The 14,520-nt window shown below is 32.7% G+C and overlaps 2 protein-coding genes across 5 annotated transcripts; both read left to right on the plus strand.

Annotated features, from left to right (window-relative positions):
- Window positions 1-552: 552 nt before the first annotated feature.
- LOC114382512 (protein NPGR2-like) lies at window positions 553-6,846 on the plus strand. Of its 4 annotated transcripts, none has more exons than XM_028341987.1 (6): window positions 553-606; window positions 1,563-1,851; window positions 2,366-2,618; window positions 2,954-4,161; window positions 5,463-5,616; window positions 6,195-6,846. In XM_028341987.1, exons 2-6 carry the CDS (start codon window positions 1,648-1,650, stop codon window positions 6,512-6,514), a joined length of 2,139 nt encoding a protein of 712 aa, XP_028197788.1. In that variant the 5' UTR covers window positions 553-606; window positions 1,563-1,647; the 3' UTR covers window positions 6,515-6,846. The 4 variants fall into 4 exon arrangements, with proteins under 4 accessions (XP_028197788.1, XP_028197786.1, XP_028197787.1 ...); XM_028341985.1 differs by lacking the exon at window positions 553-606 and adding an exon at window positions 658-956; XM_028341986.1 differs by lacking the exon at window positions 553-606 and adding an exon at window positions 658-845.
- A 4,064-nt stretch (window positions 6,847-10,910) lies between these two features.
- LOC114381112 (rho GDP-dissociation inhibitor 1-like) lies at window positions 10,911-13,952 on the plus strand. The gene is made up of 5 exons (XM_028340293.1): window positions 10,911-11,311; window positions 11,706-11,769; window positions 11,847-12,068; window positions 12,801-12,925; window positions 13,583-13,952. Exons 1-5 carry the CDS (start codon window positions 11,069-11,071, stop codon window positions 13,646-13,648), a joined length of 720 nt encoding a protein of 239 aa, XP_028196094.1. The 5' UTR covers window positions 10,911-11,068; the 3' UTR covers window positions 13,649-13,952.
- The last annotated feature ends 568 nt before the right edge of the window (window positions 13,953-14,520 follow it).

Here is a 14,520-nt window from a genome sequence, read left to right on the forward strand (position 1 = left end):
AATTAAAATAGTGTTTGATTACTTTTATTTAAGTGTATTTGAGATAAAAATTTTAAAAAATTCATGTATATCTTACCTTTTTACATTCTACTTTAGTTCAAATCTTTGGTATTATTTTATTTTTTTTCACTTTCACACCCCTTTCATTCGTTTAAAAGCTAACCATACCCTAACAGAATTGAAGAAACAAAATATAAAAAGCATAAATAAAAGGAAAATAGATTTTTAATCATACATGAATTATCCTACAAATTTTAGGTAATATTTTTGAATTTTCATAGCAAATATAAAAGTTTTCACAAGTGTGATGGGCTAATTTTGTCATTTTAAAAATGGCTTCAACGAGAAAAGTGAAAAAATTGCTTAAAATTTGTTATTTTTTTAATTTGTAAAAATTAAAAATTAGATATCACTATTGTACTAATAATAAAATAATAAGTAATAAATTGATGAGTAGATGGAAGGTGTGAAGAGTCCATGGAGGCGTGACATAGCAGTAGTAGTTGATGTTGATGATGATTTAAATGTGAGCCAGCGCACCACTTTGAAACTTATCTCACGTGGCAACTACTTTCCCTCCGCTGTTACTGTTACCACTTACCACAGGTAATAAAACATTCACTGGATTGGGCCCCACACACAACACTAACAGTTGTAACATTAACCTTAACCTCTCATTGCTGTTGCTGTTTCTGTCAGATCTTCTTCCTTCCATCTCTGTTCCATTCTCATTCTCTTCTGTTTCTACACCAATTTCACCTCAAGTAAATATCATCACACACAACGAAAGGAAAAGAAAAACAAATAAAAAAGACAAGAACTGTAGTAAAATAAAACCATGAAAGGTTCTCTGCTTTGCTTTCATTGATTCAAAGGTGGCTTTGATTTGATTGCTCAAATTTAGTAATGGGTCTTTTTGTTTGCACCCTCTGTTTTTCTTTCTGGAAATTCAAACGGTGAGAGCTTTCTTTTCTCTTGTTTTCTTTTACGTTTCCATGGTTCAAGTTCAAAGTTTAAACCTTTTGCTCGACTGAATTCACTAGCGAATTTTGGTGAAAATGTTTTGCCTTTTTTCTCCTTCTTCTGAATTTTATAGTAGCCCAGTCATTGTGGGTCAGTTTCGATTTTGTGAATTTGGCCCCATTATCATTTTTCTCATTTTTACTTGACATATACAAATTTTAAAGGGGTTTGCGTCAATATAACAGAACGTAGATGAGGGAATCTGAATGGGTTTGACTCGAATTTCACTTTTTAGTGGTGGGGTTTGTGGTTGTTGACTTAAAGGGCTATACTTGTTTTCTAATTACTTTATAATTTTCTGTTATGTTTGTTTTCCTGTCATGGGATTTCAATTCCACTGCATACAGTTTACTCAGTAGGATCATTTTGGTTGGAAATTCCAAATTTGTGACGCTCTTGATTTTTGCTTAATCTAAATGCATGAACAGAGAGTAGAAGGTTCTGAATTTTGATGTCTGTTTTGATGCATGAAAAGTTTACTCAGTGTGTTTGTTTTGATGTCTGAATTTTGAATATGTATCACATTGCTGGATTTGCAGAATTTTGAGTGAAGAGGAGAAGTATGGGATGCAGGATTAGAGAGAGGAAGGGAGGTGAGTTCAGGAGGAGTTTACTGGGAAGATAATGAAGTGCCTACGCTCTGTGGAGTCGTTGGGAGGAGCCGATGAAGTGTTTCCTTCATCATCTGGATCTCTTGCAAGTGCAATCAAGGACTTTTCAGCTAGTGAAAATTCTTGCCTGGCTGAACAGTTAGATAAGAAGCCAGACACCGGCAACATAGAAGAAGCTGAATCATCCTTACGCGAGAGTGGCGTCTTGAACTATGAGGTTCATTTCATCAAAACACCTCACTTTTGGTTGTTATATTGAATAGTCAGATATGATTTATTCTTTGTTATTTACTCTATGCCCTAGAAAGTGTGTGAGTGTGTATATATATATATTGTCTGAAATGATTGCAGGCTTGTCCGCATGCTTTCTTCTTGTTTAGGTTATCTGTGGTGTGGATGTATAAACTACTTTCAGACTTTTCTGTCTATGCTTGTAGTTATCTATCTGTTGTTGTTTGACAGAATACTTCATCTTAATTAAATATATGATCAAGGCACTGGTTTCTATATTTCTATGAGACCATGGCTATTGCATGTAGCTTGTCTGATCTGAAGGTCCATTTACTAAATTTAAACAATGCAATTTTTTTGGACTTTAGATTTTACATTGAGTTAATAAAGCCTGTAACTTTGTGTGTGTTTTTGTATGTGCGTTTCTTCTTGTTTTAAATTAGTGATTATGGTTACTATTATTATTATTATTTAAAGAAAAATATGTCTGTAATGTACAGGAAGCTAGAGCTCTGCTAGGAAGATATGAATATCAGAAAGGAAATATAGTAGCTGCTTTACATGTCTTTGAGGGAATAGATATAGGTGTTGTGACTCCTAAGATCAAAATTGCCCTTTCCAGAAGCAGAGAACGCCGCAAGAGACATTCTCAAAACCATGCTGAACCGCAAATGTCTATACATTCTGTTGGCTTACTATTGGAAGCTGTCTTCCTGAAAGCAAAATCTTTGCAGGTTCTTGAAAGGTTTAAAGGTATCCCCACTGGTTGTATGATTCATAGTCTTGTTTTATTTTTTTCATATTTTCTATTCAATCTGCACAATAGTAAATCCTTTTCAGTCAGCAAGTTTCCATAATATACCCCCCCTACGGTATTACTTGACTCGATTATTGTGTCATCCACCTTTTTTACCTGAGAACTACATTACCTGGAGATTCCAGTAACCACAATATTGACATTTTTGGCAGAAATTGTCTGATGAAAGGATGGCGTTTTTCTGAACTTGAGTGGTTTTAAAACTATGAAATTGCTAAGTTCTATGAGAAGTCAAAGCATATTCTAACATATCTTTCAATCATTCTTGCAGAGGCTGCCCAATCTTGCAAAGTTATTCTGGATATAGTGGAGTCTTCATTGCCTGAAGGCATGCCTGATAACTTTGGTGCTGAATGTAAATTGCAGGAGACCCTCAATAAGGCAGTTGAGCTGCTTCCAGAATTATGGAAACTTGCTGATTGTCCACGTGAAGCTATTTTGTCTTATCGACGAGCACTCCTTCATCATTGGAATCTCGATGCGGAGACTATAGCAAAGATTCAGAAAGAATTTGCTGTTTTTCTTCTATATAGTGGAGGAGAAGCAACACCCCCTAATCTCCGTTCTCAAATGGATGGCTCATTTGTACCTAGAAACAACATAGAAGAGGCTATACTTCTTTTAATGATTTTATTAAGAAAGGTCTCTCTAAATAGAATTGAGTGGGATCCTTCAATTTTAGACCACCTTTCATTTGCTCTGTCTGTTTCAGGAGATTTGACAGCTTTAGCCAATCAATTGGAAGAATTGCTTCCTGGGACCATCCATCGAAGTGAAAGGTACTATGCTCTAGCTCTTTGTTATTATGGAACAAGTAAGGACTTGGTAGCACTGGATCTTCTCAGAAAGTTGTTGAGGAGTAGAGAGGATCAACACCATGTTCCTGGTTTGTTAATGGCTTCTAAGATTTGTTGTGAGAACTCTACTCTTGCAGAAGAAGGAGTAAGCTTTGCGTGGCAAGTGCTTCAGAACCTGGATGGTAGATGTAATCAGCTAGAAAATCATGCCAATTTCTTTCTTGGTGTTTCACTTTCAGCACACTCGAAATTGGCCGTTTCTGATTCTGATAGGTTTAAGAGACAATCTGAGGCACTTCAAGCCCTAGAAACTGCTGGAAGAACGGGAAACCCCTTTGTACTATACCATCTCAGTTTAGAATATGCAGAACAAAGGAAGCTGGATGCTGCACTTTATTATGCAAAATGCTTTCTAAAACTGGAAGGTGGTTCTAATGTTAAAGGATGGTTATTGTTAGCCCGGATATTGTCTGCTCTAAAACAGTTTTTGGATGCTGAATCTATTATCAATACTGCTTTGGATCAAACTGGAAAATGGGATCAAGGTGATTTGTTGCGAACAAAAGCTAAACTTCAAATTGCACAGGGCCAGTTAAGGAATGCAATTGAGACATATACGCAGTTGCTTGCTGTTCTTCAAATCCAGAGTAAAGGTTTTGGTTCTGGGAAGAAGCTATACAAGGTTTGTTGTTGTAATAACTTATGCTGATTGAATATTTCTGAATCATGGGCCTTTATTCCTGTTATTTACTGTTAGAATTGGATGAATGCAGTCTCATGAACCTTTTGAATTTATAAGATTTTCAAGAAATTTGTGATCATGGGTTTGTTAGAAAAAAGGAAGTGTCCTGATAGTTTGTACCTTAGAAAGTGAGAATATTGATAGGAAAGTAATAGTGAGAGTATTGAAGATTTGATCACCATTTTATTTGGTTTGAAATGGAGGCATTTCGTGAAAAAGTAGAAAGCAGAATGCATAGAGTTCCTCAGAATTTTGCATGTGTTGATGAAGCTTTTTGAAGCATGGTACACCTTTAAGGGCATACTACTGCTGGGTTCATATATTTATGTGAGAGTCAGTATGCCTTCATCGGGAAGTTTTGTGGAAAGTATATTAACTATTTGTTTTAAATATGTGATTCCCCTTCAATTGAGCTTTCTTATTCTTTTCCTTTAGAATTTGAATAGGACCACATTCCTTTGAATAGGGTGTTAGGTTTGTATGGGTTCTGCATTCTTGAAGTGTCATAATTTCAAATTCATTATTTATTATTCTATTGTATCTCTATCTCATCTTTTGGAATCCGAACAGTCCACACATTGTTTACAAGTTCAAGCTTTTTTAGGAGCTGGTATTATTAGTTAGTGGCATTAGTCAACTGTATTTGGTATAAAAACATTAAGACATACTGTATACCATGTTGTTGAAATGTAAATACTTTAACATTTCCTTAAAGAAATCAGGCATAAGGATTTGTTGAACGTTGTGTGTTACTGAATTCATCTTATTGTATTCGTTGTTTATGATCGGTCATCTGCTGATCATTCAAATTATTTGGTGAAAGAATGTGCTCCACTGTTAGATGGTTGCTTTCTAGGTCTACCATTCATGTCTTAGATTCAATCTACTAGGATATGTTGTTTTTCAAAACAAAAAATAAATGTTTTGTTGGTTGTACCTGCATGATGCTCAGTTTAAATGTTGAAGCATTTTTTTATGAACGAAATGAAGTTGATGATGCTCATGCAAGGCAATAGGATTTGGGCATATGCAATTGTCATTAATTTCAACTAATGGCTATTGAATTTGAATATTCAAAAATTAAATCTTGCTTCAAGATAAACATTATTGAATATGGATGCATTTTATTTGTATTCTTTGTCTGAGTTTTTCCTTTTCTTTTTTTAATATTTTTTAATTTTACTTGTGCAATAAGACAAATGGTTCTAGCTGCTTAACTTTTTCCCCCTACCACATGACAGGAAAACAGAGATCGTGCTAGGAACTTGGAAGTGGAAATATGGCATGATATTGCTTATGTTTATATCAGTCTTTTACAGTGGCATGATGCAGAGGTGTGCCTTTCAAAATCCAAAGCCATCAAACCACTCTCTGCTTCTAGATGTCATGCAATAGGTAAATATATCTGATTTTTATTTACGAGTTTCATGTTTTTCCATTTAATTTCTCTCCTGAGATGAAAAGGACGTAACAGGTTTTCATCACTTGAAAACAACTGCCAGATATTGTTTGATATAGAGAGTATTGTTTTTAGAGTATTCTTTATATACAGCTAGGCGATATGTTGTTGTATTTAGGTGCCAAGAGATCAGAGATTGGATGGGACCCCAGAGGCATGCACCTTAGGGAAAGCAAAGGCAATAAAACAATGAAATATATCTAACATACTCCAAATTTGTTGATAATGATGACAAACTAACCTTTGTCGATGTGCATAATTAAGTATATTTCACAAAGTACAATATATAACACCTTCAAAAATCAAAAACATATGTAGCATGATATATAGATGAAAGTTTGTTATTTTCAGCAGAATAAGTTGTATCAGATTGATCTTAAAAAAAAAAAAAGTTGTATCAGATTGTACAATCTTAGGGAAATTGATAAGATGGTGAATAAACATGAAATTTTCCATTCTAGTTGCTTCTCACTTTCTCAGACTTATGGGTTGTTTTGTTTGTTAACTTTCACAGGCATAATGTACGAAGCAAAGGGCCATTACAAAGAGGCTCTAAAAGCTTTTGGTGATGCCTTGGACGTTGATCCTGGCCATGTCCCTAGCTTAATCTCCACTGCTGTAGTTCTTAAACGATGTAGTAATAAATCAAATCCAGCAGTTAAAAGCTTTCTGGTGGATGCGCTACGGCATGACAGATTCAATGCTTCTGCTTGGTATAATCTTGGCCTTCTTCACAAGGCTGAGGGTACAGCATCATCATTAGTTGAAGCTGCAGAATGTTTTCAAGCAGCACACTTTCTTGAAGAATCTGCACCTGTTGAACCTTTCAGATGACTCATTCTATGAAGGTTGGTCCACTGGTAGAAGCAAAAGAGCAAGCATGTTTCTTTAGAGATTAAATAGCAAGGAATTTTCCTGTGAATCCTTCTGCCTCAGGATAGCTAGGAGAGAGATATTGATCATGGTTTGGAAGGCTAGTTCATAAGAATTAATAGTAATAAACAAAAGAAAAAGATGGCTAACTCTACAAGCAGTTTTGTGATGCAAGGATTCATGCTTGATGTATTCAACTATTCTATAATTTTCACATGTCTTCTTTAGAGGTCAATTCAGAAAATAATAAAATGAAAAGGGAAAAAAAAATAGAGGCTTGTTTCTTGTTTTCATGATTTGATTTTAGTTAGATTTCCTTGCTTTCAAACTCCTCTTTCAAGCAAAATGATTTTGGACATAACTCTTAGAGTGTATAGTGTGAGTCGACGTGGGACTTGGATTATTTCCAACACACCTCCTCACGCCAAACACTTTTTGAGCTTGATACGTGAACAACAAATGGTGAGTGCTTCTATAAAAGGGAGTGTTAAATTAACCCGTTTTTCAATTTCTTGCCGTAAGTAAAAAAAATCTAATAATTTTATCGAAACCATTTCATTTCTGTATTAACATAGTGGTAGAAAGAGTACTACACTGCATCTAAACTTCAAACTATTCACTTTAACCATGGTAATAGTCCAAAATTATTGGTTAATAGAGAATCAAAGTGGATTACCAATAAATCGCGAAATGCTATAGTTCTTAAATATTTTTTCTTAAATTATTGAAAAAAATTCATTAATTCAGAAGTAATTCGCGGGATTAGACACATTTTCTTAGAGTATATAATGTGAGAAGCCTAACTCAACCCCAAAAGTTAACTTAAGAGGTGAAAGTTGTCCCTCATTTAGATATTCTAATGTGAGATTACTTTTAACCGATGTGGGACTTTGATTATTTCCAACAATAACATATTAGACATTGTTATTTTTTTATTATAAAATTATTGTATCTAAATAATTTTTTTGTACATTATTATTATTATTTGGTGAATTCATGAAGTATATTCATAGGTTCACTTTATTTAAATTGCCTTATGAATATTAATCCCTGTTTAGCTACGAACGTACGGGGATTATGCGATTTTTATCCAAAAGCTGTTTGCCTTTTCGATATTTGATATTTCATTTTTGTAAGCATCACCTTAACATACCCATGATTATCAAAATGTATTTTTAATATTTTTGATGTCGATACAAGGACCATTTGCATGAGCACGATAAGCCATATCTGGAATTTTTTTTAAGGTCAGGCTAAGTGTTTAGATTATGATGGTTGACACTTGGTGTGAATGAGGTGTTGGATTAACACCATTAATTTGAATGAATAAGCTATAATTTCTAATCAAGTTTTAACTGATTTGGTCTATTGTCTCTTTCTTTACTCTCTCTCTTCCAGACTTCACTTTCAAAAGAAAAAGCATTTTGAGAGGAAGGAAACCGAGGCAGAAACAAGTCGCGTGAGTATGACACAGACACACCATAAAGTAAACAAATGATTCTCATAGATAAATTATAATTGGGATATCACAAGAAAGGCTTTATCTAATGACTTTAGATTATGGTTTATATATATATATATATATATATATATATATATATATATATATATATATATATTACTTTATTGATATATTATAGAATGTCTTTCTTGCTAAACATTTTAATATGTAATTGTTATTTGTTTGGATGAGAAGCGAAACAAAGAGAAAAAAAAAAAAGAAACAGGAAAAATAAAAATAAAATAAAATGAAAATATATTATTTCAACCAAAGTCATGCCATATAAATCTGTCATGAAGCTTAACAATACTTATCTAAGTGTTATATATTGTGCTACTTCAAAAAAGAGTAATTTACATTTGTGACCGTGTGTTTTTTTTTTCTTTTCAAATTACACTCAATATCTCTTTTTTTTTTACCCTATAATTTTTTTTAATTGTTTAGTTTACACTTAGATCCCTCCATCCATATCCATTTGGTAATTTAATAAAAAGTAGGCACATGTTAGTCAAACTTTTAATGAAAATTTATGTCTAAGATATCTTCATATTTTTTCTCTCAACTCCATATAAGACATAATATAATTTTCAACTTACTTCCTTCTCTTTTTTTTTCTTTGAACTCAACTTTTTGTTGGACATAAATTCACCTTGTTGGTACACATTTGTTAACACTCCTCCTCCTCCTCCTCCTTCTTCTTCTTAGTTCAATTTTTTTTATGCGTGTTGGGTTGTTGGTTGTTGCGTTTTTGTTGGACGTATTTTCAACAATGCCTTTTGATTGAATATGATCTTTTGCTTCAAATTTTAGCATTTTGCTCATGCAATTGTGTTTTTAACTCCTTTATTTGAAATATTTATTTTTGATGGCTAGTGTTTGATATAATATTTCAATCAAAAGTTGAATCTTCTTCAAGTATTAGCAATAGTAAGAGTCAAATATTAAAGAAAAAATTGTTACTGCCTTAAGAAAGGTCCATTCACAAGGTCAATTGTTAATATATTATTGAGTATTTAACAAAGATATTAGGATAATTTCGTCTGCTTACATATTTTAATTGACGTTAATTAACAACATTAACAAAAGAGGGTAAAAGTAATGTAAAAAATGGAGAGATATCGGGTGCAATTTAAAAAAAAATACAAGGAATACAAGTGTAACAAAGATGTTAGGATAATTTTGTTTGCTCGCATATTTTAATTTATGTTAGTTAAGATGCTAACAGAAAATGAGATAAAAGTAATGTAAAATAAGAAAATGGTACTTGATCTCATTTAAGAAAAACAAAGGGGATGAAGTATAATTTATGGAAAAAGGTGTTACATGTTGTGACTATTAATATATTGTGCTCCTTATCTAAGTGTATATTTAAATGGACTAGATCAAGTTAACTCGTTTATTAAATGAATTATGTTTTTTGCTTGATCCATGTCCAACTCACTTAGTCCGTTGGCCTAGTAATAAAAATATACATTTTGAAAATTTGTAAAAAAATAAAAAAATATTAAAAACCTAAGAAAATTATAAAAACTGAAAATTATCTAAAATAAGATGAACAAAAAATATAAGAAAATGTACATTGATTAATGAATTAGTAAAACTTAAAATAAGACTTCATTTGCATCACTCAAACATCTAATAAAATAAAGAAAAACTCAATATATAACTTTTTACACCAATAAATTCTAAATATTCAAACAATAAGAAAGATGTCAATACATACTAAACACTAAATATTAATTAACAGATACTCAATAATATTTAATCACACATCAAATAGTTCTAAGTAAAAAAACTATAAAGATAATAAATAATAATTTCAAAAAGTAATTAGTTTTTGGAATAACCTGCGAACCAAATTTATGAGTTAAATGAATCATGCTAAATAAATTTACATTTAAATGGACCAACATTTTAAATGATCTTAACCTGTTTAGTCTATAGATTAAATGGATCATTTATAAATTCAAACTCATGTAGTTACCTCTATCTATCAAGATACTAACTAGGTCACAATTTAAATATTCACATCAAATATATCTCTTAACGTGTAGGAAAATATGCATTTGGTAATATAAGTTTCATTCATCTCACTTTTTAAACTCATTTCAACAAACTCTTTTTATATCTTTTTTTTAATACAAGTTCACGTCTATCATCAGAGTGTGTTACAAGATAATTTATGATACATTAAATACTTTTTTTGCACTACTCATTTATATTCTATTTTCTGCATGTTTGATTTTGCGTTAGAACAAAAAAACACGAATCAATAATGTAAATATTTAAAGTCATAAAAAGTAGCTTTCAATTAGATATAGAAATTCGACATGAATTTTGCTTGACTCGATGGAAAACCAAACATGTTAACATATATTTGCATGGCCGTTATCAAAGTAATTTCCATCTTCTAAATGCACAAAATGCAAAAGATACAATTTGGTTATTTTACCCTCAGAATGAGAGAATATCCGTTGTAACGTGCACTCAAACATTTCCTTAGTTGTCATAGGCACTTGAGTAGTTCAAGATTGAACATATCTATGACAAACTCAGAAGCTAACAACTAGTTTAGTGTTAGATGATGATCAACTAACTCAGAAGCTAGGGACACCATCTGGCTAAGCATAGAACATGTTTTATGACAATTTGTGTAACAGATTTTTATAATTTTTATTTTACATTTTTTTAATTTTTATTACATAATTATGTGGTACTAAGATTTGTTATAAAAAATTAATGTATAAATAAAAATTGCTGATTTTATTGCATAACCGAGTGTACCGTTGCTCTTATCCCATAGTAAAAGGAACAAGGAGAGAGAGAAAAGCAAAACAAGGGCAGGCAGTGTATTTATACGTTGTACTAAATACTCCTTATCTCCCCTGACCCTCAGTTTCACCTTTTTTTTTGAAAAAGTGTCTACAGAGAAGAGAACAACATAGCAGAGAGAGAGAGAGAGAGAGAGAGAGAGAGAGAGAGAAGAGCTTATCTACTTCACTTTCTGGAGAGACATGGAGGGTGCTAACTGGAAGATAACAGAGGAAGAAGCAGGGCCATCCTCTTCTTCTGGGATTGCTTCAAATAAACAACAAAACCCACCTGAAACTTTTCATCATCAACATCATAGGAAGGAGGCTGCAGCAGAAGAAGAAGAAACCGAGGAAGAGGAAGAAGACGATGTTGATCATCATAACAATAGCACCTTTGTTCCTGGTCCTCTCCTTTCTCTCAAGGATCAGATCGAAAAAGACAAGGTTTTCCGATTCTCTCCCCCCCATTTGCTTTTCAAATCATGGGTTTGCAGCAAGTTTGATTTTTTTTTTTATATTTATTTGTTTTTGCTTAATGGGTTGTTTGTTTTCAATCCATGTATTCTGTTGAAAGCTCTCACTGGTTAAAGTAGATAGCAATTAGAATAGAATGCCTCACATAATGATTATAAATTGGTTCAGCTAATTGGAGATATTTGCAAAATATCTTTTAGATCATTAGTATTTTATTATGTATAGCTTGTCTTGTATTCTGTTAATAAACACTGCATAGGATCAAATGATTTTCTGATGTATATTCAAGTGGTTTCTCATAATCGGTTAAGAAAGTGACTTTTGCTTGTGATTTTTTTATTTGAATGTTGGTTGTGTTGTGCAGGAGGATGAGAGCCTAAGGAGATGGAAAGAGAAGCTGTTGGGTTGCATGGAAAGTGATTTAGATGGTGTGTTTACGGAGTGTGTTTAACCTTCACAGCACTTTTGTTTGGTTATGTTTACAAGTTTTTCCTTATCCATGTAGGTCAGATACATCCTGAAGTGAAATTCCACTCCATTGGAATAATCTCTGAGGATTTTGGTGAAGTCATTACTCCTTTATCTGTGGATGAAAGCCAAAATGGTCATATTCTGTTTACTCTCAAGGAGGGCTCTCATTATCAGCTTAAGCTAAAATTCAGTGTTCTGCACAACATTGTGTCTGGTTTGGCATACTGCAACAATGTGTGGAAAGGAGGGCTTCAAGGTAAACTGTCAATTCTTTTGTCACATGATTTTAAATTGTGGTTTGCAACAACAATTTGGCTGAAATATTGTGATTTTTGAGATATCCGCAACTTCATCTGGGGCTGCATTTGCTCTCAATATTGCTGATCGCAGTGCAACTGCAACCTCAATTTCTCTGTTGCTTAACTTGCTAGATATTCTTGAGTTTGTTGGATATTATTATTATTGTTGTTGTTAACTGACTTTTAAAATCCATAGGTTTAAAACATTAATGCCTTGGCTCAGGACTCAGCAAAACTGGTTCTTTAACTTTTTGGATAATGTCTTGGCTCATGATCATACGAATTACAATATTCACTTAGATAAGTTCATCAGTTTGAATCTGGAACTTCAGTACCATAATATATGCTTCTGGATCAAATGCTTTACGGAACTTACTTTTGATGTGTTTGAGAAGCAATTAAAAGTATTACTGATTATTTGATCTATTTGTCATCCTTCAAGTCAGGGTATGGCCTTCAAGTAAGGTTGCATTTTTTGTGATAATTAGAGTCCTTTTTCATCATACTTGTGGGAACAATTTATTGGCACTTACATTTTGTCAATTTGCACTGTCGCCTCTATTTTTGTAGGTAGTATGATTGTACAAAAACAGTATGTCATTTGTTGATATTAGTTAATTGGTGATGACCTCTTTTTTATGCATTACATTGAGAATTCATAATTTCATATATGTTCTTGGGCATTTCAGTTGACCAGAGCAAAGGAATGTTGGGTACCTTTGCTCCCCAAAAAGAACCATATGTACATACCTTAAAAGAAGACATCACTCCGTCTGGTGTGCTTGCAAGGGGTGTATACTCTGCTAAGATTAAGGTATGAAAAGTAAAAATACACATGCATGTTTTACCTAAATTTTTGTAGTGAATTTGCTGTGTCTTAGACCTTTTGGTTGAAGTATTTTTTAAGTAAACAACACATTTTGCTACAGTGTCTTGATTTGAAAGGCAAATATATGGTTACTTATCTGCATAGTTTTATTAACTGATATTTGACATGTATATAACTTGAGGAATATTGTCACAACAGTTGAAAATATTGACCCATTTTTCTTTTTCTTTTTTTTTTCCCCTTTGAGACTTCAACCTGTACCTGTTTGATTCATATCATGCTCTAGACAACCTGAATACTGACTGGTTCACACCTGTGTTTAGTGCTTCAAATTTGAAAATCCTAAAGACTCGTCACTAACTATTGTGCTATAGTTCATTATAGTCACGCATGAATACTTATCACAATTATAGTTATCTAATTTGCACTTATATATTTTACATTCACTATTTTAATGTGCCAAATGCTATATTTTAGGAATTCATAATCCAAATGAATGAAGATGCAATGACTTCTATGGTCTTCCTAGTTGTTGAAGTTGTTATTAGAGAATAGTTTGTGTTTTACACCATTTTTTGTGTACGTGTGTAATTTGCACAACTTCTTGTATAAACTTGGCACTCTTTGTTTGCTGTGTCACAGTTTGAAGATGATGACGGAAGGTGTCACATGGAACTCAAATATTCATTAGAGATAAAGAAGAGGTAGTCCGGGTTTATGGCACATTATTGAGTCATTCATCATGCGTCCTTTTTTTTTTTTTTTAATTTATAATTTTGAAATCTTTTTATAATTTTGAAACTATTTGTTAATTATGCTATTTAGTACTCGTAGTTCTCATTTAGTGTTTAGTGTTGTGAGTTGTGACTTCTACAATTGCTTGCTAATCATACAAAATGGTTGTTCTGCCGATGGCAAGTCAATGTTCAAAGCCATAACATTTGTACACAAACAATCCACAAGAGTTTTCAAAGCTCTAAGGAAATGCAAAATTCAGCATTTGTGATTTGTACGCCTGATATCACGTATAACTGAAAAGTACTTGCATCTTTAATCCGAATGATAAAAATTAATTAATTTATAAACTCTAAAGAAGCTTTAATATGAATACATTGATTATAAGTGTTGGATTCAACTACTTTACCAACAAGGGTGAGTCCTGGTGCAGCGGTAAAGTTGTGCCTTGGTGACTTGTTGGTCATGGGTTCGAATCCGGAAACAGCCTCCTTGTCTATGCAAGGGTAAGACTGCGTACAATATCTCTCCCCCATTATTCAACTACTTTACCAACAAGGGTTGTTGGTGAATAATTTATAAGTATCTTTATAAATGTTTTTTAGCCTTAAGATGTGTTCTAATCTTGGTGAGAATATGAAATCCAACTCACATTTTCACTGTACTAATTACTTATGCTTTATTTCTCACTAATCTTGCTACAATTATTATGGTTTTATGGGGGACCTCTGAAACGGGCCAATGTGGCGAGAAAAATGCCCAATCGGATCGGCCCACTTAAATTAAAAGAAAAAGTATTCAATTTTTTTTATACATGTTCAATTTGATTGTTGATGAAGATCATT

Source organism: Glycine soja, chromosome 13 (assembly GCF_004193775.1).
Source record: "Glycine soja cultivar W05 chromosome 13, ASM419377v2, whole genome shotgun sequence".
NCBI classification, from domain to species: domain Eukaryota; kingdom Viridiplantae; phylum Streptophyta; class Magnoliopsida; order Fabales; family Fabaceae; genus Glycine; species Glycine soja.